At 40.3% G+C, this 27,151-nt stretch overlaps 2 protein-coding genes across 2 annotated transcripts in view; both read right to left on the bottom strand.

Moving 5' to 3' along the window:
• Positions 1-11,351, bottom strand: part of LOC134799671 (uncharacterized) — a 65,534-nt gene extending 54,183 nt beyond the window's left edge. The window contains exons 1-2 of the mRNA XM_063772110.1: positions 11,273-11,351; positions 9,555-9,680 (exon numbers count right to left, since the gene is read on the bottom strand). Of these exons, the coding sequence (XP_063628180.1) occupies positions 9,555-9,609 (55 nt within the window). The 5' untranslated portion in view covers positions 9,610-9,680; positions 11,273-11,351. The remainder of the gene's footprint in view (positions 1-9,554; positions 9,681-11,272) is intronic.
• A 7,585-nt stretch (positions 11,352-18,936) lies between these two features.
• LOC134799670 (uncharacterized) lies at positions 18,937-26,574 on the bottom strand. Its single transcript, XM_063772109.1, has 4 exons — positions 26,557-26,574; positions 23,904-24,117; positions 22,341-23,630; positions 18,937-18,959 (listed from the first exon to the last, which is right to left on the bottom strand). Exons 1-4 carry the CDS (start codon positions 26,572-26,574, stop codon positions 18,937-18,939), a joined length of 1,545 nt encoding a protein of 514 aa, XP_063628179.1.
• Between the last annotated feature and the right edge of the window lie 577 nt (positions 26,575-27,151).

The following is a 27,151-nucleotide window of genomic DNA, read 5'->3' as shown; positions in this document are numbered from 1 at the left end:
TAACTAGACAGTTTCAATTTTCACAAATGATGTATTTCTGTTGCCGCTATAACAACAAATACTAAAAACAAATTAAAGAAATATTTAAGCGGGGCCAATGCAATGCTAGGCTGGATATGACTGATGAAATGAGTAAATTTTTATTAATATGTTTTAATATGACATGTTGGTGGCAAACAAGCATACAAGGCTGTTAATGCCGATGGTAAGTGGGAGTTTAGACTAGACCTCTGCTTCTCCAAGGGACTCACATTGCTGACCGAGTAAATTTTTATTAATATGTTTTAATATGACATGTTGGTGGCAAACAAGCATACAAGGCTGTTAATGCCAATGGTAAGTGGGAGTTTAGACTAGACCTCTGCTTCTCCAAGGGACTCACATTGCTGACCGAGTAAATTTTTATTAATATGTTTTAATATGACATGTTGGTGGCAAACAAGCATACAAGGCTGTTAATGCCGATGGTAAGTGGGAGTTTAGACTAGACCTCTGCTTCTCCAAGGGACTCACATTGCTGACCGAGTAAATTTTTATTAATATGTTTTAACATGGCATGTTGGTGGCAAACAAGCATACAACTCATACAAGGCTGTTAATGCCGATGGTAAGTGGGAGTTTAGACTAGACCTCTGATTCTCCAAGGGACTCACATTGTTGACCGAGTAAATTTTTATTAATATGTTTTAATATGACATGTTGGTGGCAAACAAGAATACAAGGCTGTTAATGCCGATGGTAAGTGGGAGTTTAGATTAGACCTCTGCTTCTCCAAGGGACTCACATTGTTGACCGAGTAAATTTTTATTAATATGTTTTAATATGACATGTTGGTGGCAAACAAGAATACAAGGCTGTTAATGCCGATGGTAAGTGGGGGTTTAGACTAGACCTCTGCTTCTCCAAGGGACTCACATTGCTGACCGGTTACAAATCTATTACACTCATACTAGGGTTCCGTACCTGAAGGGTAACTAAAAAACGGGAACCTATTAGCGATTCCGACTCGCACTTGGCCGGTTTTTCTTAGTAGGTATATGACATTTATTTCAGTTTTACTTCATTGTCCGTCTGTCTGTCTGTCTGTCTGTCTGTCACCAGGCTGTATCTCATGAACCGTGATAGGCCTAGGCAGTTGAAATTTTCACAGATGATGTATTTCTGTTACCGCTATAACAACAAATACTAAAAAGTATGGAACCCTTCGTGCGCGAGCACTTGCCCGGTTTGACATTTCAGGCTCCGTCACACAGGCGCGTTTCGCGTGCGGCGCGTGAGCGGGGCGCGCCGCTTTTTCATATAAAACGCTCAGGCCCGGCTCTGAAATCGCGCCGGTGTGACGGAACCTTTATTTCAGTTTACTCCACTGTCCCTCTGTCACCAGGCTGTATCTCATGAACCGTGATAGCTAGACAGTTGAAATTTTCACACATGATGTATTTCTGTTGCCGCTATAACAACAAATATTAAAAAGTGTTCCGTTCTTGATGGGTGAGTCCGACTCGCACTTATTCAGTTATTTTTTTTTGTAAACGAATTTAATATTAACGGATAGGCATTAATATTAAAGAATGAAATAGTAGTGATAATTTCCATACTTATACTTTAGTGCCATGAAGGGTAGGTACAAAAGGGTTCCCTCTTTTGAGATTGGAAAGTGGGCTAGGTTATAAATGCGGCCTTCACAGAACCGATCTGCGACCAGAAAAGTGGGTCAGGTTAGAACTGTGATCCTTACAGAACCGAACTGCTACCAGAAAAGCGGATTAGGTTTTTTTAATTACATATTTGTTTTTAGATATAATTATCGGAATAGTAAATTTTTCGAGTTATGATTGTATGTTACGGATTTAAAGTTTTCTGAGATGAGATAGGTTTGTAACCGCCTTGATGAAGGTATGAAGTCTAAAAGTAAATAATTACTTAATTCAAAATGAGTATTACCTATTACTATTATTTATTTTACCCGAGCGAAGCCGGGTTTTCATCTAGTTAGTTTATATTCCAACAAAACTAATGAAATAGAGGAAAAATAAGTTTTGTATGAAAAACTTATATTCGCTGTATTTTTTTTATTATGGTATCTGAAGCTACACATTAATTACAGGCATAGATATACCTTATCCTTTAGTGAGTACAAAGTTTTAGAGCAATCTACCTAATCGTTTTAAAATGAGAGCGTAACTACGTTTGTATGGAGATCCCAGCTTGCTGCTGACTTAAATCTTAGCAACCATCTATCTTTGTAGGTGACCAGTTTTCGCATACACGTAACTCACAATAATACATAATGTTTTACCGAATTCGTGGCATCTCTAATAGTTATTTTAGTTTGTTATCAATAGGCATCGAATCATCGAGAGTTTCATCGCACGGTAAGACGTCAGCGAGTTGTGTAGTCTACATTAGCAATAAAATTAAACTCGTATTAATTCCTGCACATACTCTGTCATTTATTTAATTTTAAAACGCATTTTAGCGGTTGTACCTAATTAAAAATCAGATTCAAATTTTAATAAAATTATTTTTCTATTAGATTACAAACTCATAGCTTTTACTCTTTTAACATACAACTATTACCTAATACACAAACATACCAACTTATTTTAAGATACATATTGTTTTTTTATAAAACCCACTTAGGTATTTAATGGCCTAATATATATATAACTCTCAGTTGGTTTTTGGATGGACCCAGGTTCCATACAAAGATGCCCATGGTCCTTTGTCCTGGTTATGTAAATACTTAGGCGGAAAATGTTATTCTGTCCATAAGAATTCTCATTAAATTTCCCTTTAAAACATTTTTCAATAAGATTAAAACTCTTCGTAATGTCAAATACCTACTTGGCTTATAGGGAATTAAACCCGATACAATTAGCTCTAATATAAATTTGATTTTATTTAAATAAAAGCAGTCAAACCGTCGAATGAAAAAATAAAACTTAAACAACGTTTGCTGTAGAAAAGTACGTATGAACAATTTCATCATCACAAACTACGCTAGAAGGACGTATTTGCTGTCGAGCGTAAGTATTTGCGTGGCAATTTTAAAGTATATACCTTGATAAAAGAGCTCATACCAGAGCTCCCTGGAGGCTTCAATGTCACAAAAGTTTGCTCAATTTGAAGCAACACTACAGGCTGCTTCTTCTCCAGGTACTGACACTATTGCAACCTTAAAAGCCGAACTGCAAACATTTAAAGAGGCGACTTCATTGGTGCTCAGTGCCATCAGGCAGCAGATAGCAGCAATCAGCAACACTGTGGACAATCTAGAGATGCGGCACCGTCGAAAATATCTACTACTGGCAGGCATTCCAGAGTCTGGAGAAGAAAATGTTGCCGAGGTGGTTGCTACTGTCTGCCGGGATCAGCTGCGGCTTGCCGAGACATCCTCTTCGTCATTTACAGTTTGTCATAGGCTTGGACCGGCAGTTGCGGGCCGTTCGCGCTCTATTCTGGTTCGCTGTTCTGATGCAGCGTTCAAAGATGTTCTCTGGAGGAAGAAGACTGCGCTGAAGGGGTCCCGTATTGTCATGTCTGAGTTTTTAACCCGGCAACGCCAAGCAGTCTTCCTCGATGCCCGTAAACATTTCGGTATGCGCTCCGTCTGGACATTGGATGGTACCATATTCGTTAAGCTGTCTAGTGGTAAGACTCATCGCGTGATTACGGCTGAGCAGCTTCAGAAGCTGATTAACGAGCACCCATCTTCGGGCCCGGCTTCGACAGGAGGACATTCCGCGGAAGCATCGGTCTCGGAGGTTGGCGCGGGGACTAGCGGTGATAAGACCAAGGCAACCAACAAGCCGGCGGAGTCATCGTCACGTTACCCGAGGAGGATGAAATGAGAATCTCCGGTAGTTCTTGTTACAACTTTGCATGAATAATTGTTTTTATTACTGTGTACCCGTAATTTTCAAAGTGTTTTCACTGTTTCCTTATCTACCGACATCACTATTTATTATCAATTTCGAACCTAATGACAGCTACAATTTATTGACAGTGACAGTGTCAAGCCACAAATGTCAAATAGTGCCGCACATTCCGTTTCACGTAGTTCAGTTAATCATTTCGTAATGTTTGTTTATTCTTTAAATGTATCACTGTAGTTTTATATATTCCTTTTTTTATGCTTACTGCTGTTATAAGTTATAACTTTGTATAAAATCTGGTGTTTTGTTTATACATTGTTGTATGTGTTATGTTTGGTTGACCGGCGGGCTAAACGGGCCCGTATTCTAGTTTAGTATTAGTTATTATTATTATTTTATATACACTATTATATTATATTTATATATAAATATATATACATATGTCTATTGATGGATCCGATGAATCTTTTTACTCTGCTTGCGACTCATCTACTTCTTTTCACTCGACCGATGAGCTAATTGAGCCGTGTACAGCGTGTACTCTTGGTTCATTGATGAGGTGTGAATTCCAAAAATATCCTAATTTCTTTAACGTTTGCCACATTAATGCACAGAGCATTTGCAGTCACTTTTCAGATTTCTTTGATACCTTTTCTTCATGCGATGCTCATGCGATTCTCATTAGTGAAAGTTGGCTTAAACCCAATGTCCTTTCGACTTCTTGCAGCCTTCCCGGGTTTGTCCTGTTGCGAAATGACCGTACCGGTAAGCGGGGTGGTGGGGTGGCCATATATTTGCGCGCAGACATTCCGTACAAAGTTATTAAGTCTTCTCCCTCTCTCCACTCCAGTACAATGGAAAATCTAATACTTGAAATAAAGTTGCACGGTGTGAGCATAATTCTGGGCGTGATATACTGTCCACCCACTATTGACTATTTTGCAGCATTTGAAGACCTTCTGTCGGATGTAGGTTCAGAGTGCACACATCACATAATTATGGGCGGCCTTAACACAGACTAGATATGAGCGCCGCGCCGGCGCGCCGCCGCCGCCGACAAAATTTTCGCGCCGCCGCCGCCGACGATGCGCTATCGGCGTGGCATCGGCGTGACCTTGTTAGATACTACTACTTGCAAAATCAAAAAATATATAAGTTATTGAGTTTAGATCTTTAACGGCGCCACTCCGAATAGTTTATAGACATTCAAAAGGCATTTTAGGTCCATATAATTCAAAAATATCGATGAGAAATGCAAACTTTTCTTGCTGGTAGCCGCGCTAGCGCTACTAGTCTTAGGGTAACGACACTAATATCAATAGATATGGGACTTTGTTTAAACTGAATACGATGGTCAGTTGTTGATGGATTCGGGAACTTATAGATTTAATTAATTGTAACATTTCAAATAATTTAATTTTTTTTAAATTGTAATATGTATAAGAATAAGAAACATCTTCAATGTTGTGAGTCCGTCTTTTGTAATTTTTTTGATGTGCAATAAAGTTTAAAATAAATAATTAAATAAATGTTCATTATGGCGCTCAGCGGCGGCCTTTGGGAGTGGCGAAAGGAGCAATCGCCCGAGGCTTGCAAAATAAACCGAGCAATTTTTCTTAATATTTTTGATCTGGAATTAAGCATGGTTTAACGTTTTTAAAAGGTCTAAAAAGGAGTTAAATTTTTGCCTCGCCTTTTAAAACCCTTGGTAATTGGTTCTTGTCCGATCTTAGCTCCACTCCACCTCGGCCTTTGGCCTCGCACGAATGCGCCCGCAGGAAAGCTCCATTTCTTCAATATGGCCTCGGACTTTATCGGCCTTTGGCCTCGCTTACGCTGGACCCCTAGTTCAATTCCAAGCTCTGGTCTCTTGCAGCTTGGCCTTCGGCCTCACACAGAAGCGCGCCTCAATTGGCGCTCCAGGCTGACCCCATCTTTGCAGAGTTCAACCGTCACCCAAGCTCACACTTGGCATTCGATTCTAAGCTTTATGCCTGCAGCTGATGCAGCTCAACCTCTGGCCTCGCATGGGGAGGTGTCGGAATCAGGTCTTCCGAGCTAGGTGGTGCTCGGCGTTGTCCACGCTTTTAGACATAAATCGGTTTTGTTGGATCGATATTGGTTAATGACGGAGCTCGATTTTCCTCACTCCGGCTCTTTGGACTGTCGAAGTTTCCCTGATACAGTCTATGCTTATTTTTTACTTAGCACAAAGGATAAGGGCCTCGCAAAGATCTTTTGGCCGAAGCATCGCCAAGATTAAGACCGCCTCTGATACCGTTTATCTACAGTTTATGCGATATAAAAATTTTTTTCGTACGGTCAGCCAAGAAAGTGTTAAACCACTTTCTAGGCTGACTGTACCATTATTTAATAAATTTTCCTTGAAATTAAAAAATGCACCCGTTTTATAACGTTCTTATGGCAAAAACGTGTTATTTCGGTAAATTTTGGTTTAAATTTTTTTTTCATTAAACAAAAGTCTTTTAAGGCCACGCCGCCGATACGCCGCCGCCGCCGATCGATTTTGACCGGCGCGCCGCCGCCGGCTAAATGCCTATCGGCGCTCATATCTAACACAGACTTGCTGAGGGACACATCCAGATCACGGCATCTAAGATCTATTGTTGAAGCGGCAGATTTTTCCTTAGTGCCCTTGCAGGCTACGCACCGCAATTCTGACTCCCCTGATACATGGCTGGACGTGATTCTGACATCGTCGTTAGATAACGTTATTAACGCCATTGAAGAAATCCGCAAAATTATAGTATCAATTAAATCTAAGGCCGTTGGCCATGATAATGTCAGTCGTCTTATGATTATTCACATTCTGGACAGCGTCTTGCCAGTTATTGCTCACATAGTCAATACTTCTCTACTCACTGGCGTTTTCCCATCATGCTGGCGTAAGGCGTTTGTCATCCCACTCCCCAAAATTAATAATCCGAGCTCACTTAGCCACTTTCGTCCCATATCTATTCTCCCGTTTCTGTCCAAAATACTGGAGGCCGCGGCCCACAAACAGATCTCACACTTTGTTCATAGCAACAGTCTCCTTTCACCGCTGCAGTCTGGTTTCCGGTCTGGACACAGCACCACCACCGCTCTACTTAAAGTTACAGAGGACATAAGACTCGGTATGGAATCTTCCAAAGTTACGGTGTTAGTGCTGATAGATTTCTCCAACGCCTTTAATGCGGTAGACCATGACCTACTTTTGGCTACTCTTACTCATTTGCAGGTTTCTTCAGATGCCACAAAGTGGTTCTTTTCATATCTTTCCGATAGAGTCCAGGCAGTCCGTGCCAGCCGCTCGTTATCTGATTGGTCTGAACTGAGTACTGGAGTACCTCAAGGCGGTATTCTCTCTCCTTTTCTCTTTTCAATTTTTATTAATCTTATTACCGCCAAGATTCGATGCTCTTACCATTTGTACGCAGACGATCTTCAGCTGTACGCGCAAGTTGACGTGGAAGATATAAACACGGCTATCTCATCAATAAATGCTGACTTGGATTACATCGCCGAGTGGTCTGCTAGCTTTGGCATTTGTGTAAATCCAGCTAAATGCCAAGCCATAATTTTAGGTAGCCAGTGGCAAATGTCTAGGTTGAGTACAGTACCTGTTGCTCCGATCCTTTTTGGAGGATACTGTAATTCCGGTGAGCAGTCGGGTTAAGAATCTCGGATTAGTTTTAGATTCCAACCTTTCCTGGTCTGGTCAGCTCTCGGAGACAAGTCGGAAGGTCACAGGTACACTTAGAACTCTGTATAAATTTAAAAACTTTCTGCCTGTAAGCACGAAAAAAATGTTAGTGCAGTCCTTAGTGTTACCAATAATTGATTACGGGGATGTGTGTACTACTAATGCCACTCAGGAATCACTCAATAATCTAGACCGTCTACTCAATAACTGTATTAGATTTATATTTGGACTTCGTAAATACGATCATGTCTCCTTTTACCGCCGGCAGCTCAACTGGCTCTCCATCCGTCGTCGTAGGTCCTTTCGGATCCTTTGTATCCTATTTTCGATCCTGTTTGAGCCTTCTGCTCCTGGATATCTCAAAAGTAAATTCGTCTTCGATACTCCTCGTCCAGGATGTGAGCTGCGTACCTCCCGCGTTCTCAAACTGACCATACCTTCTCACCGTACTGGTTTTATGACTAATTCTTTCGCCGTCCAGGCTAGTCGTCTTTGGAATTCACTCCCTCTAAATATTAGACAAGCTCCAAGTAAGTTTTCTTTTAAGCGGTTGTTGCGTAAGCATTTGCTAAAACAAGAGTTCGAATAATATCCATCATTATTATATTTATAGTATGTATTGTATAAATATGTAGTAGTTTATATATATTTTATTTATTTATGTAGTTTATATGTATAGTTTGCTTTTTTATATTCACTGAATAGGTATATTTCTCTCTCTGCACCAATTGTAGATGTCTGTTTGGCCCTATGGTTGACTGGTAGAGAATGCCATTTGGCATTAAGTCCGCCATTTGTACATTTTTGTATATACTTTGTGCAATAAAGTTTAAATAAATAAATAAATAAATAAAAATGATAATACTCGAAGGTACTGATTGTAAACACTACATATTATTGATAACATATGATGGTAATGCAATAATAAAGTATTTTTCTTACTTTGGCGTTCGGTCAATATTTCGCGCGCAAAATGCCACCTCCGCTCGCATACCGGCAACCACAAGCCTGCGCTTGCGGCTGACGGCTTTTACTTAGCATAAGGGTGTCTTTCGGCGCGCGGGGAGCATGACGAAGGTTGGAGCATATACTGCGTTATAGACTAGTTAGACGCACTTTCAACCATTATAAAAGTTTGTTTGCGTTTAATACGACGTCCATACAAAATAAGAAGAACGTATAACATTTATACGTTTCTAAAGACTATTATGGTGACGTAAAAAAGTTAAGTGATACTAGGCTTAAATGACGTATGAGACATTTAAACAAAAAAAATACTATACGATTTTTTAGACTAGTATCAGATCTAAAATTTTGCTAAAGATCCTAATCTTAAAGCGCGTATAGCGTCTTTTACGTATTTTTAGCCTAGTTTTTGGCTTATACGTTATTTTAGGCTAGACATGGTGCATAAGGTTTTACGCAAACCAGAGCGTAAAAAAACGTATAGCTGCATATACGTTGTTTTAGCCTGGCTTTGTCAAATAGTCGCTTTTTAGACTAGGAACGCTTAGAAAATTAGTGCAAATACGGTCTTTTTACGATATTTTTCTCCAAAACTAAGCCACTTATCGGAAAACGGGCCAAAGTGGTCGATGCATCTTGATCACTACATTACGAATATCACAAAAAGTCAATTTTGGCAAAATGTCGAAAAACTGCCTTTTAGCTTAGGAGGGCAGATATTTGGCAAAATTTGAACAATTTTAGGCCAAGTAACTGGTTTTATGGCAAAACTTTTGTGTTAATTACTTTAAAATTTAAACCTCTGACCAGTTTTTAGAGTCGTCAAAGACGAACCCAAATATGTAGATTTCGTATATCGTAGCAGCGAATAAAAAATCGCCATGTATTTTTAAGAGTGTTACTTATTAAATGCTACCGATACCGGAGTTGCAATGTCTCATACTATAGTAATTAATTTTATGGTTTGTTCAAGCCTATATTAATTATAGATAAGAAATACCTACATTGGTCTGGAAACAAGGTTATGGCACAAAACGCTAATAAAACCATGCCCCTCATGCTGAATTGTTTCAAGTTCGCTTGTCTTGTATAATATGTTTCCTTCTGGACACTGGTCAATACTCGTATATCTGCGACAAACAAAAAGCATAACTAAACAATGTAAATGATTGCTTAACATATAACATATAACGTATAACACTTGACACTCATCATATATGCTTAATCACTTCTCAACTGCACATGCTATTTCGCAAAGTGTAAACAGGCCTTTAAGCACCCGCATGAAGACATGTTTACATAAGTTAGTGTTTTTTAGGGTTCCGTACCCAAAGGGTATAAACGGGACCCTATTACTAAGACTCCACTGTCCGTCCGTCTGTCTGTCACCAGGCTGTACCTATCTCATGAACCGTGATAGATAGACCGATGATGTATTTCTGTTGCCGCTATAACAACAAATAGTAAAGGGGCCCACCGATTAACAGTTCGCCGGTGGGCCCCTTAAAAGGTACGGAACCCTCGGTGTACGAGTCCGACTCGCACTTCTCCGGTTTTTTTGTATTCGTGTAGTTGTGATTTCGTATTTTTTATGCCATGAATGAGCAAACAATTTCAAACCAACCAAATTTTATCGAAATCTAACGAAAAATTCTTTTTCATCACACTTGCTCGAAAAAGACCTTATTTCATGCAGGCGTACTTAAGGATAAAGGCCCCTGGCCCCTAGCTGTGAAAAAAATCATTTAAACTTCTCAGTTAATGTAAAAAACCGGGAAAGTGCGAGTCAGACTCGCGCACGAAGGGTTCCGTACCATAATGCAAAAAAAAAAAGAAAATAAAATGCAAAAAAAACGGTCACCCATCCAAGTACTGACCACGCCCGACGTTGCTTAACTTTTGTCAAAAATCACGTATGTTGTATGGGAGCCCCATTTAAATCTTAATTTTATTCTGTTTTTAGTATTTGTTGTTATAGCGGCAACAGAAATACATCATCTGTGAAAATTTCAACTGTCTAGCTATCACGGTTCGTGAGATACAGCTTGGTGACAGACAGACGGACGGACGGACGGACGGACAGCGAAGTCTTAGTAATAGGGTCCCGTTTTACCCTTTGGGTATGGAACCCTAAAAAGGTACGGCAGTTTATGCCGCAAAAAACATAATATATTTCGACACTCTCAAGGGAATCGAGGGGTACTTCCCGTTGACCTAGAAATACGAATTTGGCAAGTGATATCGTTTTATAGGTACTACAAATCCAGCGAAAAATATAAAAACTATGGACCCGTTTATCAAAAGTTTGTAACTTGTAAAACAAGTGGAAGTCCCTTTCTGTGAAAAATAACGTTTTAAAAAAGTTAGAAAGTTAAGTCTCTATAAGAGCGTTTCTTTTATTTTTTGTCAATTTGTGTTATTTCTACTCAAAATCACGAGCTCTTTCGATCCTAATGAGATAAAAGAATGTCCCAGAGTTTTTTTCCTATTGTGTTTCAATTTCCCCAGATACTTTGTATGGCATGGTATGGTAACAAAAAGGAAAGTTTGAAAAATGTATGGAAATTTTAGGACACTTCTTTTCTCCTATAAGGATGAAAAGGGCTCGCGATCAGGATCGCGGAGTCAGGACTAGAGTGGAATAACACAAGAGTGGCAAAAAATAAAAGAAAAGCTCTAAAACTCTCTTGAGAGAGAGTTGACTTTCCAACTAACTACTTACGTGGAAAATATAACAAAAGTGAATTAACTTATGCATAATTGGAATACAATGTAATTGTTTTACACGTGCTCGTCATGCTTCATGGAGTTTAATGGCAAAATATAATTTCTATTGATAAGGAGGAGAGTGGACGACCGCTTGTCCATACCAACGTAGACCCCATTTTCCTCTTTAGGTATTGACGTTATAGAAAATATTTTTACACTTGATTTTTTTCGTTGTTAGGGTTCCGTACCTCAAAAGGAAAAAACGGAACCCTTATAGGATCATTTTTTTGTCTGTCCATCCGGCTGTCTATCTATCTGTCTGTCTGTCCTTTATCTCTCGGGAACGCGTAAAGGTATCGAGTTGAAATTTAAACCAAACACTCAAGTCTAAAATCCCTTGAAACTGTAAAAAAAAATCAAACTTCTAAGTTAGCGTAAACAAAAGATACGGCCGTTATACCGCAAAAACGTGTATTTCGATTCGACACCCTCAAAGCCACCAAAATACATAGGGTATATATTTCCAACGGGAAACTAGGTAAACGTACCTAGAACTATTAAATTTGGCAGGTAGGTAATATCCTCTTACACTTTAAGTGCAGGGTATTAAAAGTGAAAACTATAAATCTGTAAAAAATAATAAAACAACATTTTCTATAATATCAATACCAAGGGACGAAAATGGGGACTACGTTTGTATGGAAAACCGGTCGTCCCCTTCCCTCTTAGTAACAGTCTGATCCGTAGTTTCAAATCTATTGCAAAGTGGCATTTTCAAATTATCAATTATTTTTTTAATTTGTATTGGTTTGATTATCATTGTTGACAATATAATTGTATAAATAAATAAATAAATATTATAGGACATTTTTACACAAATTGACTAAGCCCCACGGTAAGCTCAAGAAGGCTTGTGTTGTGGGTGCTCAGACAACGATATATATAATATATAAATACTTAAATACATAGAAAACAACCAAGACTCAGGAACAAATATCTGTATCATCATACAAATAAATGCCCTTACCAGGATTCGAACCCGGGACCATCGGCTTCATAGGCAGGGTCACTACCCACTAGGCCAGACCGGTCGTCAAGTATGTTTGCGTGCCAAATAGTTTATGAATCATTGACGATCATAATATAAACTTATAAAGAATAATATAGATTACGTAAAATAATTGATATTGTAATTTCTTTATTCATCATTCTTCTTAGTCTAGGGTTTTTATAACATGAAAGTAAAATATAAAAACACTTACAAAACAATAAAAATACATATAAACACATTATAAAAAACCTAACCTAGTAGGCCGCCAGCAGCGGGGCAAGGCCCAAGCTACCGGTGGTCAGGGCTGCAGAGAGAGGAACCGACGTACTATCCGCGCCGTGTCCAAGATCACTGCCTTCTGCATCTGACCCTTGATCAAACCACCTAGCGAGAGTCTCTCAAGGTGTTGGTCGAGACTCTTCGCTATTAGACCGTTCACTGAAACGACTATCGGGACAATGATCGTCGAATCAACATCCCACATGGCGGTTATCTCGTGAGCCAAGTCTAGGTACTTACTGGACTTGTCCTTCTCGGCCTTCACGAGATTCTCATCATGGGGGATGGTGATGTCAACGAGCACGGCCCGACGTTGCGATCGATCTATTATTAATATTGTAATTTATTATTATGATATAAACTAAACTGAGGACGCTTGCTCGTGTCGTGAAGTGTCATTTTGTATGGGATTTTGAGTTTCCAAAATACCCCGCTTGGTGCGCTGTTCAAAATCCCATACAAAAATAGACATAACGCAAACGCGAACGCTCGTCACGCGTTCGAATGAAATTTACACTAGGGGTTCGCGTGATCATCACGGACATATATTTTTTTCTTTCGGAGTGATTATTTCCGAAAATATAAATTTTATCAAAAAATGATCTTTGAAGACCTTATTCGTTTTGAAAGACCTATCTCACGACACTATTGGGTCAAAGCAAAAAAACATTCCAGAAATATCAGTTTGTATGGGAGGTACCCTAAATAAACTTTTTTTTTGTAGTTTTTATTTTATCGTTCTGTCGCCATGCATGATTACTGTATCCATCACTATCCATGCCAAATTGCAGCTTTCTAGCACTGACGATCACGGGGCATAGCCGCGGACGGACAGACGGACATGGCGAAACTATAAGGGTTTCTAGGTGACTACGAAACCCTAAAAAGTGTACGAATTATTAAATGAAATAAATAAACGCTATTAATTGTTTAATTCGAGGAACAGCAGTTGTGGTTACATTTATCATAGTCTGATGCAATAAATAATACTACTACACTCGGTGCGACAAATCTCATAAATAGAACATTAACGCACCAACTGCATTGTATTTTTCAGTCGAATAACAACCTTAAACACAAGGACTTAAGTTCCAGATTTAAAGCGAGTCGTTGACAAAGTACGTTTGTTTCGGTTTTGATGGTGATGAATAGTGTTGGTCTAAGCGAGTCTTTAAAGACAGCAACTTAAAGACTCGATGTTTTAAAAGACTACTCTTTAAGTCAAAGCTTGAGTACGCTTAGACTCGAGTTCCTTATAGAAAATATTCTCAATATTAGACTGCATTTACTGAAGCTGATTATTTGAAAAAAAAAAAAATGCCCATATTTAGCGAACGCTTTACGATGACAGATGGTTTGGTGCAACCGACCCTAAGTCACAGTCTCAGTAGCCACGTACGAGTATAGTGGTAAGTACATAAGATTGTAGAAATTTATAGAGGCTTAAGCACAACAGGCAGTCTTCTATTACACAAGTATCGATATCGTCGGAAAAATGTTTCTAACTCTAGCAAGATTGCGACAGTCTTTTGTTTTGCCGCGAAAATTCCGGGCTCTGCTCATTAGACTCAAACGACACAACACTATCTGAGACGGCGCGGTCACCAGGGTGAATGTGGACACAGGGATTAGTTTGAGCAATTTAGAGCAAACAGAACAAACAAACCAACGTATGGCCTTTGAATATGGTTAATGTGGATCAACGTAGGTAGGGGTCACAAAACCGTGCGTATTTTAGAAAACCGGTTTTTCGGTAAAATACCGTGGAAAAGGACCTGGATCTATTAGATGATTATTTCTCTCGGTGGCGTTTGTGCCCCAGTACTTCCAAGACCGAGGTGTCCTGCTTTCACCTGTGTAACAAACTGGCCAACAAGGAGCTGAGAGTAAAATTCAGGGGCAATTCAACTTCCTTCCTAAATATCTTCGAAGCATCCTGGATTGAAGCCTCAACTTCATGGAGCACCTAAGCAGCCTATCCGCAAAACTGCGCAAATAGATATAACGTTGGAGACTAAAAAGCTGTTTATTTATACAATTAGTGCGTATAATGTATTGTTTGTTTAATTCGCTCTTCAAAATAATGAAAAAAATAAAACTCTAAAGTCGAAAAACTCGAAAATGCCGGTTTTGTCAAAGTGAAAACCCGATTTTTGCAATTGGCTGTAAACCCGGTTTAGCCGGTTTTTTCGATTTCGGTGTAACCGGGTTTGTGACGCCTAGGATCAAGTCAACCATGGGTCGAGCTGAGACGCTTCAGAATGTTTGGGAATTTAAATAAGTACACGAAAATACACATGCATTGAATGAGCTATTGAGGTACTATTAGAAGTATTAGAACAAATTAAATTATATTCAGAAAATATTTTAATTTGTTTTTATTTCAAGTAGAAACACTACTACGACGACCGACGCTCTACGACAATCTACTACGACGATCTGGTTAAAGTCGCGGGAAACCGTTGGTTGAGGGCAGCGAATGACCATTCGCTGTGGAGATCTTGGGGGAGGCCTTTGTCCAGCAGTGGACGTCTTTTGGCTGACATGATGATGATGATGAGAAACACTACTACCTATATAAATTATAAACTGATTGATTGACTATTTCTTACTATATGACATTTATTTCAGTTTATAAGCTATTGAGTTGAGGTATTCTGTTTAAAAGGATAGTGGAGGCCGGTTTCTGAATACAAACGTTGTGCCCATTTTCCTCTCTGGATATTGACATTTTGGAATGGGATCTTTTGCTTGCTCATGTATTAAAATTAGCACGAGGAGTTAAATAACAACTTTGTCCACTTGTAAAACAAATAACTATTACAGCTGGCTATGGGTAATGTGGAGTTAACTCATGGGTGGTGGTGAAAGTTTCGCCGGAATGTTTAGAATTGAAATGCACGTGCGAATTATTGACATTTACGGCAGCAATGCAGTTTACAGTAATGTTACGCTTCAATAGGTACTGCAAAATTAATGCCGGTGTAGTCTAAATCCGAACATTTCGTATTCGTAACTCGCCAGAGTATAGGCCCCGTGCATGAAGTATAGGGGGCAGCATAGGAGCCGTCAGGTTTTTGGCGCGAGGCGTAAATGTGTCGTTTATGCTTCCGATGTAGGCCACAAGATGGTAGAACCTACTATGCACAAGGAAATATTACGACGAGAACGGCAGATGATAGCACTTGCTTTGGCAATGTACATGTGCACATATGTCTCTGATTCAGCCCACAAGATGGCAGACCCTCTAACGCGCACAGTCCCTATGAGAATAGCTAAAGCAGCAAATGAAACAAACATCGAAATTACTAACAAAATACTTCTCCATTTTTTCAGAAGCACAAATCACTGCTGTATCGAGCGTGACGCGCAGAAAAGTTCGACAAATTGACCGAAAAAGGTTCGCTAATGCAACTGTTAAACAACCATCAACCAACTCGTAGCTTAAGCGATAATTTTGTAAAGGTAGGGTTACACTAGCTTAAGAACAATTTATCGTAACGATTTTTTTTTGCGTTAGCGAAATAACTAGCGGTCGCTCTGAGGCATATATTATATTAAGGGACCCACTGATTACCAGTCCGCCGGACGATATCGGCCTGTGAGTTATTCGGAGCTGTCAAATTTTTGTTCTAACTGACAGGCCGATATCGTCCGGCGGACTGTTAGTCAGTGGTCGGCTTTATAGGCTCGCGGCACGTTAACGAAACGCAACTGTCACTGTCACACTAATATGGAAGAGTGATGGAGAGACACACAGCGATTCGATGGCGAAGCGTAAGCGATCGTCACCTTGGCTAGAACCCCTGAGGCGGATCAAGCCGAAGCCGCACGCCTCAGCTTGGTCCGCAATTCCCCCGGACGAAACGCCCGTCTCCAATGCACGGCGCGGAATGAGGCTCCTTTGAGCACGGCAAAAAACTGGCAAAATATAGCTCGGCTGGCGGCGACGGATTTGCCTCGTGTCGCGGCGTGCCTCAGTTTGAGGCAGCGTCTCGACCTGAGGCTGTTTCGAGTGGATACGCGGCTTAATACATTGGCGAGCATCACAGTAACATCTTGTTATAAAGTTGTGCGTTCGGAAAACAGTGACATGAGAACAAAAGACGAGAACTTGCATCGGCGACAGTACTGATGTCGCGTGAGGTAGAGCGATGGAAAATTAGATAGGGTGGCGAATCCCAACGTAAATTGTGACTTCAAAATTATATATAAATGTTGAGGCCAACTCAAACTGCGGGCTGCGACCCTCCAGGAGGTCTCCATTGCAGTACAGCGGGGAAACGCAGTGGGAATAACGGGGACCTTTGAGCCAGGTACGTACCAGGGTGGATTATTTTAGATTTCGTTTTATAATATTGATTTCCTTGAATTTCCCGGGCTTATAAATCCCGGTCTTTTGATAAGCTTGCGTGGGGATACAGATCCAACACGTAGAGGTCCCTTGGAGAGCTTTAATGTCATGTAGAATGCCTGCTGGAACCCCACACAGGTGCAACAATAGACATCCATGAACCGGTCGCAGCAGGCATTGAGACTATTGTAGAAAAAGTAAACAGTATAACGGTCTATGAATTGAAGTTTGTGTGGGCAATGAGACGGGGTTATTGCAAAGACGTTCGGGCACCTGCCATAGATTGTATTTTATTGTTATAAAATTAATTGCCTTAATTTAACTTGTGTATTAGTTTTTGGGTATTAATTATTAATATATACACCTGACTTACTTAGCAGTTTGTCTTTGTAATTCCATCTGTAGTGCAAATCTAGGATATATGACTAAACACTTGTCAAAAATCGATGAAAACCGGGGTAGCCCTTTAAATAACCTCTTCCGTATCTACCACGGACTATGATCGGGCATTCATCGCTAAACAATGGCGCATCGACGTTTCTTCGACGTCGCTCCACTCCACAAATTGCACGCTCCAGTGCGCCCCGAAACGGAAAACTTGCTTGCAAACAGTTTTCATTACAATGCTGTTGTTTTAATGTTTATCGGCCGTATTCGAACAATGCTTATAAGATGTCACGGCGATACGATTACCTATCTATCAGCGTCAAAAGTGTCATTTCTTCAACCAAAGACGTCACTTTTGACACTGACAGATCGGTATTGTATACATCGCTGTGACACCTTATAAGCATTGTTCGAATACGGCCGTACCTATACTATATCATACTGGCAAAGTTTTAAGGAAATGAACAATCTGGAACATGGGTGATGGAAAAAGATTCATGAAGACCAATTTCAACTTACATTGTGGCATCAAAATGATATCAGTCGCCCGTGCGTCTCGCTTGCGTCAATACATGTATGGACAAGTACATACAAGCGACATTTCGACATCACAGGAACTGTAATACAAAGACTTAAGGGGCCCACTGATTACCAGTCCGCCGGACGATATCGGCCTGTCAGTTGTTCGGAGCTGTCAAATTTTTGTTCTAACTGACAGGGCGATATCGTCCGGCGGCCTCGGCTTTAGAGCGAGTAGAAGTTTTACATACAAAACTTCTAAAGAAACTTGCTGTTGCAAACAGTTTTCATTATAATGCAGTGAGAGCGTGCGCGATCGTTTTAAAACCTAAATAGTAGGTAGGGTAAAAGTGGGATAGATGCCCCACTTTTGAAATTACTTGTTATCTCTTAGTACAAAAAGCAAGACGCCTTATTTGTAAAACGGGTAGGTACTTAGGTTTATTATCTTCAATTTTAGGAAAGGAATAAACATTATCTTTGACACTTCCAGAGTATTGGCGATTATTGCGGGCCTCTAAATTTTGGGACAACTATCCCCTATATGGGACAGTTGCCTAATCCATGTACTTAAATTACGTTTAGGATAGATGCCCCGTCGAGAAAGAGGATATTTATCCCGCAAAAACTTTGATCGCACCTAGCCGTCCCATGCAATTGCACAGAGATATGCAAAACGCGGTCAACTTAGTTGTAGTTGCAGAGTCTGTCGATAGATAAATAAAATAACATTTATTTCATTCTCGAAACTAGAGTAATTGCAATCAAGGCAACTAACTATATACTCCCGGGGCATGTATCCCACTTTTACCCTATTGAAACCTACAAAAAATAGAAATTCCGAAAAACCTAAACAAATAAATCAAGATGAATTCATCAAAACAACTGCTAGCAAACCCAGTATTTAGACAAGCCCATAATTGTCCATGACTTGATCCCAACTCAACAATGGAGGCAATATTTTCGGCGTCGTAAAAACAGAAATATAAATCATACAAAACGCGAAGACGATAAATTCGCGCGGGAATTGATGACACTCCGCTTGACCGATTCTCGATGAGGGTAGTCGTGACGTCACAACACGGCGCTAGATACTAAGAGCTATAGATGCTGGAAGACCAACATTACATTTATTAACATTCTTAAAACCCTAGACAAAAATTTTAACAAAATACCTTACCTTACCTTAATCTCTTTATTCATTTCTCATCTTAAGTTAGGTTATTTTATAATATGAATATAAAAGTAAAATATAAAAACACTTACAAAACCATAAAAAATAATATAAACACATTATAAAAAACCTAACCTAGGGTGCCGCCAGCAGCGGGGCAAGGCCCAAGCTACCGGTGGTCAGGGCTGCAGAGAGAGGAACCGGCGGACTATCCGCGCCGTGTCCAAGATCACCGCCTTCTGCATCTGACCCTTGATCCAACCACCTAGCGAGAGTCTCTCAAGGTGTTGGTCGAGACTCTTCGCTATTAGACCGTTTACTGAAACGACTATCGGGACAATGATCGTCGAATCAACATCCCACATGGCGGTTATCTCGTGAGCCAAGTCTAGGTACTTACTGGACTTGTCCTTCTCGGCCTTCACGAGATTCTCATCATGGGGGATGGTGATGTCAACGAGCACGGCCCGACGTTGCGACCGATCTATTATCACAATATCAGGCTTATTGGCTACAATAGTCCTGTCAGTGATGATAGATCGATCCCAATAGAGCGTGGCACGACCATTCTCGAGAACAGGCGCAGGTAAGTACTTGTAGTACGGTACTTCGCGGTCCACAAGGTCATATAGAAGAGCAAGTTGCTGGTGAATAATCCTGGCTTACCTTACCTTTATTCTTATACCTTTAAACGAGCAATTCTTGTATATTTATTTATTAGCTAGGTCTTATCTCTGGGAAAACGCGCATTTTTTTTTCGGCATTTAAAGCAAGCGATTATTTTTCTGTGCACATTTTTGACAATTTGTCATAGAAAAGGAAACTCTTATACCTGCAAATCTTCAGAAAATTCGCGTTTTTACGGGACAAACGGTAGACAATTTCATGGAATGCTCCTGCTGTCAGACACGTTCATAAGATTGGCGAATGGGGAATATTTCCTTTGTCTAATGCTTTCCTTCCTGTCCCCAGTTATCTCACTTGACGGTACAAGAATGCTAACAGAGTCACAGAATAAATAATAGTACCAGGTACCACTCACTCTCTAACAAAACGCGTCTGTTACGATCAGGAGAGATATGGCCGCTACGTGGCGACAGCGCCACGCGCGGCTTATGGCTAGCCACTAAAATTGGTGTGGAACGGATGTACTTTTACCTGTAGCAAAGCGACGAAATCGCGGAGTGAGCCACGCCTGACAAAGTCTACATGCACATCTAGTAGTTCCCTAAATAAGGTTCCATGGCTCATTTCCGGCCCGACTTCATTATGCTTTATTGACTCCCCACAAAGGATATGCGATTAAAATGAGTTTTTGTGGAGCTTACGGAAAATTACTTTGAACCGTTTTCCGTCTAACTTCTTATAAGAGTGCTAAAATCAGTTTAATCCTTTTTACGTAGTTACTTTAAAATACATGTTGACTTTTAAGTGTATAGTATAAAGTACCTAATTAAAAGATAATGGAAGAACCCCCTTAATGCTCGTACTGCCGGGTTGAATATGTCCATAAAGGATGATATGACTCACGCTAGACCGGGCCGGGGCCGGGTGAAAAATCCCTAATATTAAGAATTTTCCGTAAATGTAATACGAATAGAGGATGGTTACTGATGGCCTGCCGCGAACCACGTTCGACGTGTTGCCTCTATGTCACACTTACGTACAAATTTACAAGTGCGACAGAGAGGCAACACGTCGAACATGGTTCACGGTAGACCCTCTGATTTCGTCGGCGGCATGGATAAAGTTGTTACGCTGTATCAGCTGCTGTAACTGTAGGTTTCTCTCTAAAGAGGGCCACTGATTAACAGTCCGCCGGACGGTATCGGCCTGTCAGTTAGAACAAAATTTTGACAGTTTCGAACAACTGACAGGCCGATACCGTCCGGCGGACTGTTAATCAGTGGGCCCCTTAACTTGCTGCTTAGGTTGACATTTTATTAGATGAACTTTTCGACCAAATGGCGCGTTCAAATATTATTATATGTATTTACTTCTTACTACGCATGTTGAAAGAAAGAAAGACAGAAAGTGCTACTTACACATTAGTTTTAGACATTTATGTACATTGCGTTAGTCTGTCTGGGCGACAATGCCTATAGAATTACAACCTTATTTTCATATTCTTTTTCTTTTAATTCCTCTTTTTTATACTACGTCGGTGGTAAACAAGCATACGGCATGCCTGATGGTAAGCAGTCTCCGTAGCCTATCGACGCCGGCAAATACAGAGCTGTTACATGTGCGTTGCCGACCCGACAATGTATGAGTAATAAAATAAAATAAAAAAATAAAAAATAAAAATAGCCTTTATTTCACCATAATTACATTTTTTACATTTCCTTTGCATGCATAATTACATGCCAATGTATGAGTATCTAGTCTTATTTGGTTGCGGTTTTCTGTAAGGTGGACAGTACTTCCCCAGTTGGGCTCTACTCTAGATCTGGAAAGACATCCGCTGTGCTGTGCCCTACCACACAAAGCGGACCTCTTTTGGACGTAGTTTAAAAAAGTACATACCCGGATCCATTTTGAACTGACTTAGATATTGCCGGGTAGCAGAATTATTAGGCACTTATAGAAAATTTTGGGATAAATGCGTCTAGACGTAGAAAAAATATGCAGCTGAGTTTGATAAAAATTAAAATCATACTTAAATTGTAGCCATTTTAATACACTCACAATAAAACTATGGAAACGGATTATATTGCGTACGTATAATGAATTTATAATACACCCGACGTTTCGAACCCTTTACAGCGTTCGTGATCACTCGTTATACGGCCCGATTCGAACTTTAAGATAATTATGTCAAATATTACGACTAGATACGATATGGATTAGATATGTCAGTGTCAAAAGTGACGTTTCCTCAAACAAAAATATCACTTTTGACACTGACATATCTATATAATCAATTTCGTATGTAGTCGTAATATTTTCGAATCGGGCCATAAATTTCATTATAGCATAGTTTTATTTCATGTGCACCGATCGCGGTAACCGAAGACAATACAATCACAATTATTTAAAACTACTGCATTTCACCACTTACCTACAAACATTGCTTTTGCAATTTACATCAACTAGAAAAAATATCTAATGAGTAAATCATACTTACGCCGTATGAATTTTATCTAAACTTTGCATAAGCTTTCCTTTTGCGGGTGTTACTAGCCAATGGTATAGCAGCTCTATTAAAAATATAACAAAACATATCACACTCATCAATCCCAAACCATAGAAGCACGTGGAGAGCGTTTTAAAATCCAAATGCCCTGATTGAAAATCTGAAGAACCATGTAACCTACGTTCTTTGCTTTCAATCGCCAGTTTCTCATCGATAAGAATTTTTTCAAAGAAACCTCCTTCTATCAGTCGAGTTTGTAAAGAGATTATTTCCACACCACCTCCCCACCTTGGAGTCAAAGACATCGTCATCGGCACATGGTTAACTGCTTCAAAAATCTGCAAGGATGTGTGCCCCAGTAATATTAGTCTTGGTGTTAGGATCAGGAACCGCTTACCCCTCGATATCGGGGTCAGGTATGAAAGCATTTCATGTATTTCCTTGACCTGGAATTTGTCAAATACAGATGTGCCATCGTATACGGTCCTCTGCCTTATCGTACCTCCGTAGCCGTCTACTAAATTTATAGCATTTTCTATTTTATCGAAACGAGGCTCCAGGTATTGCGTTTGAAGGCCTTTTACCAACAATCCTTGGTAAGCAATACTTGACACCAAACTAAACCAGAACCAATGCATATAAAGATAATTTATTAGCCAACATTTAGATTCGGAGCGAAAGCTCTGTCCCAACAGAACCGCAAAAGCCTTCCAAGCCATGTGGGAGGTCTTATTGCATGGTTCAAGCCTGTCAATTATTTTCAATACAACAACAAGAATTAAATAAGTAGCGCAGAGGAAAACTGTAAAGTTACTCAACATAGGAACTAATACTTTGACATGAGTATACATTTCCCGTTGGGGAGGACCACACCAAACACTCTCAAAGAAGTGGTAAACAGGAGTGTTCTGCGTTGCTAAGAAATCTTGATTATATATCACTGCCGTGAGAATATGAATCGTTTTGTGTTCAAGATCACTAATCATTTTTTGATTTGAGCTTAGAATACATATAACTTTAAGTGTTGTATTAATATGCTCAACTATAAGCTTCAACAGACCACCAAGAACTCCTTTATAGAATGGAGACAAGCCATTGACACATTCTAATCTAGAATACGGGGGAGCTGTTACACTTCCCAATCTGGTTTCGCATCCAAAGAGATTCTTAAACTTCCTCGGAAAAAACTCTTTCTTAAAGTCAACTTTAACAGGATCTGTATTACCACATACGTTATTGCTATACGGATAATAGGTGTACATAGATACAGATTGGTTTTCTTTTGTTAGTATAATTAAATCAGCTATGTCATATTTCCAAGCTGCTTTTGTAATATCACTTATCATTAGTTCGTTTGGGTTTGTTAAAAGTGTTATTACTTTACCCGGAGAGGTTATTTTTTTATCCAAATTAATCGCAATTTCAAGGAATTCCTCAGCAGATGTCACAAAGAGAACCGCTTGTTCTAAAGCTATAGATTGATTCAAGCGTACTGAGGCATATATTATATTAAGGGACCCACTGATTACCAGTCCGCCGGACGATATCGGCCTGTGAGTTATTCGGAGCTGTCAAATTTTTGTTCTAACTGACAGGCCGATATCGTCCGGCGGACTGTTAGTCAGTGGTCGGCTTTATAGGCTCGCGGCACGTTAACGAAACGCAACTGTCACTGTCACACTAATATGGAAGAGTGATGGAGAGACACACAGCGATTCGATGGCGAAGCGTAAGCGATCGTCACCTTGGCTAGAACCCCTGAGGCGGATCAAGCCGAAGCCGCACGCCTCAGCTTGGTCCGCAATTCCCCCGGACGAAACGCCCGTCTCCAATGCACGGCGCGGAATGAGGCTCCTTTGAGCACGGCAAAAAACTGGCAAAATATAGCTCGGCTGGCGGCGACGGATTTGCCTCGTGTCGCGGCGTGCCTCAGTTTGAGGCAGCGTCTCGACCTGAGGCTGTTTCGAGTGGATACGCGGCTTAATACATTGGCGAGCATCACAGTAACATCTTGTTATAAAGTTGTGCGTTCGGAAAACAGTGACATGAGAACAAAAGACGAGAACTTGCATCGGCGACAGTACTGATGTCGCGTGAGGTAGAGCGATGGAAAATTAGATAGGGTGGCGAATCCCAACGTAAATTGTGACTTCAAAATTATATATAAATGTTGAGGCCAACTCAAACTGCGGGCTGCGACCCTCCAGGAGGTCTCCATTGCAGTACAGCGGGGAAACGCAGTGGGAATAACGGGGACCTTTGAGCCAGGTACGTACCAGGGTGGATTATTTTAGATTTCGTTTTATAATATTGATTTCCTTGAATTTCCCGGGCTTATAAATCCCGGTCTTTTGATAAGCTTGCGTGGGGATACAGATCCAACACGTAGAGGTCCCTTGGAGAGCTTTAATGTCATGTAGAATGCCTGCTGGAACCCCACACAGGTGCAACAATAGACATCCATGAACCGGTCGCAGCAGGCATTGAGACTATTGTAGAAAAAGTAAACAGTATAACGGTCTATGAATTGAAGTTTGTGTGGGCAATGAGACGGGGTTATTGCAAAGACGTTCGGGCACCTGCCATAGATTGTATTTTATTGTTATAAAATTAATTGCCTTAATTTAACTTGTGTATTAGTTTTTGGGTATTAATTATTAATATATACACCTGACTTACTTAGCAGTTTGTCTTTGTAATTCCATCTGTAGTGCAAATCTAGGATATATGACTAAACACTTGTCAAAAATCGATGAAAACCGGGGTAGCCCTTTAAATAACCTCTTCCGTATCTACCACGGACTATGATCGGGCATTCATCGCTAAACAATGGCGCATCGACGTTTCTTCGACGTCGCTCCACTCCACAAATTGCACGCTCCAGTGCGCCCCGAAACGGAAAACTTGCTTGCAAACAGTTTTCATTACAATGCTGTTGTTTTAATGTTTATCGGCCGTATTCGAACAATGCTTATAAGATGTCACGGCGATACGATTACCTATCTATCAGCGTCAAAAGTGTCATTTCTTCAACCAAAGACGTCACTTTTGACACTGACAGATCGGTATTGTATACATCGCTGTGACACCTTATAAGCATTGTTCGAATACGGCCGTACCTATACTATATCATACTGGCAAAGTTTTAAGGAAATGAACAATCTGGAACATGGGTGATGGAAAAAGATTCATGAAGACCAATTTCAACTTACATTGTGGCATCAAAATGATATCAGTCGCCCGTGCGTCTCGCTTGCGTCAATACATGTATGGACAAGTACATACAAGCGACATTTCGACATCACAGGAACTGTAATACAAAGACTTAAGGGGCCCACTGATTACCAGTCCGCCGGACGATATCGGCCTGTCAGTTGTTCGGAGCTGTCAAATTTTTGTTCTAACTGACAGGGCGATATCGTCCGGCGGCCTCGGCTTTAGAGCGAGTAGAAGTTTTACATACAAAACTTCTAAAGAAACTTGCTGTTGCAAACAGTTTTCATTATAATGCAGTGAGAGCGTGCGCGATCGTTTTAAAACCTAAATAGTAGGTAGGGTAAAAGTGGGATAGATGCCCCACTTTTGAAATTACTTGTTATCTCTTAGTACAAAAAGCAAGACGCCTTATTTGTAAAACGGGTAGGTACTTAGGTTTATTATCTTCAATTTTAGGAAAGGAATAAACATTATCTTTGACACTTCCAGAGTATTGGCGATTATTGCGGGCCTCTAAATTTTGGGACAACTATCCCCTATATGGGACAGTTGCCTAATCCATGTACTTAAATTACGTTTAGGATAGATGCCCCGTCGAGAAAGAGGATATTTATCCCGCAAAAACTTTGATCGCACCTAGCCGTCCCATGCAATTGCACAGAGATATGCAAAACGCGGTCAACTTAGTTGTAGTTGCAGAGTCTGTCGATAGATAAATAAAATAACATTTATTTCATTCTCGAAACTAGAGTAATTGCAATCAAGGCAACTAACTATATACTCCCGGGGCATGTATCCCACTTTTACCCTATTGAAACCTACAAAAAATAGAAATTCCGAAAAACCTAAACAAATAAATCAAGATGAATTCATCAAAACAACTGCTAGCAAACCCAGTATTTAGACAAGCCCATAATTGTCCATGACTTGATCCCAACTCAACAATGGAGGCAATATTTTCGGCGTCGTAAAAACAGAAATATAAATCATACAAAACGCGAAGACGATAAATTCGCGCGGGAATTGATGACACTCCGCTTGACCGATTCTCGATGAGGGTAGTCGTGACGTCACAACACGGCGCTAGATACTAAGAGCTATAGATGCTGGAAGACCAACATTACATTTATTAACATTCTTAAAACCCTAGACAAAAATTTTAACAAAATACCTTACCTTACCTTAATCTCTTTATTCATTTCTCATCTTAAGTTAGGTTATTTTATAATATGAATATAAAAGTAAAATATAAAAACACTTACAAAACCATAAAAAATAATATAAACACATTATAAAAAACCTAACCTAGGGTGCCGCCAGCAGCGGGGCAAGGCCCAAGCTACCGGTGGTCAGGGCTGCAGAGAGAGGAACCGGCGGACTATCCGCGCCGTGTCCAAGATCACCGCCTTCTGCATCTGACCCTTGATCCAACCACCTAGCGAGAGTCTCTCAAGGTGTTGGTCGAGACTCTTCGCTATTAGACCGTTTACTGAAACGACTATCGGGACAATGATCGTCGAATCAACATCCCACATGGCGGTTATCTCGTGAGCCAAGTCTAGGTACTTACTGGACTTGTCCTTCTCGGCCTTCACGAGATTCTCATCATGGGGGATGGTGATGTCAACGAGCACGGCCCGACGTTGCGACCGATCTATTATCACAATATCAGGCTTATTGGCTACAATAGTCCTGTCAGTGATGATAGATCGATCCCAATAGAGCGTGGCACGACCATTCTCGAGAACAGGCGCAGGTAAGTACTTGTAGTACGGT

Source organism: Cydia splendana, chromosome 18 (assembly GCF_910591565.1).
Source record: "Cydia splendana chromosome 18, ilCydSple1.2, whole genome shotgun sequence".
Classification (NCBI taxonomy): Eukaryota; Metazoa; Arthropoda; class Insecta; order Lepidoptera; family Tortricidae; genus Cydia; species Cydia splendana.
The sequence above is the reverse complement of the archived record's forward strand: the minus strand, read 5'-3'. Positions and strand labels throughout refer to the sequence as shown.

Excerpts from the sequence above, each read along its gene's own strand:
- LOC134799670 (XM_063772109.1), bottom strand. Across the intron at positions 23,631-23,903 it reads CCTCAGGGGTTCTAGCCAAG|CTTTAGAACAAGCGGTTCTC; the intron begins GTGACGATCGCT and ends ATCAATCTATAG. Across the intron at positions 18,960-22,340 it reads GGCGATTGAAAGCAAAGAAC|CATCTATAGCTCTTAGTATC; the intron begins GTAGGTTACATG and ends TTGGTCTTCCAG.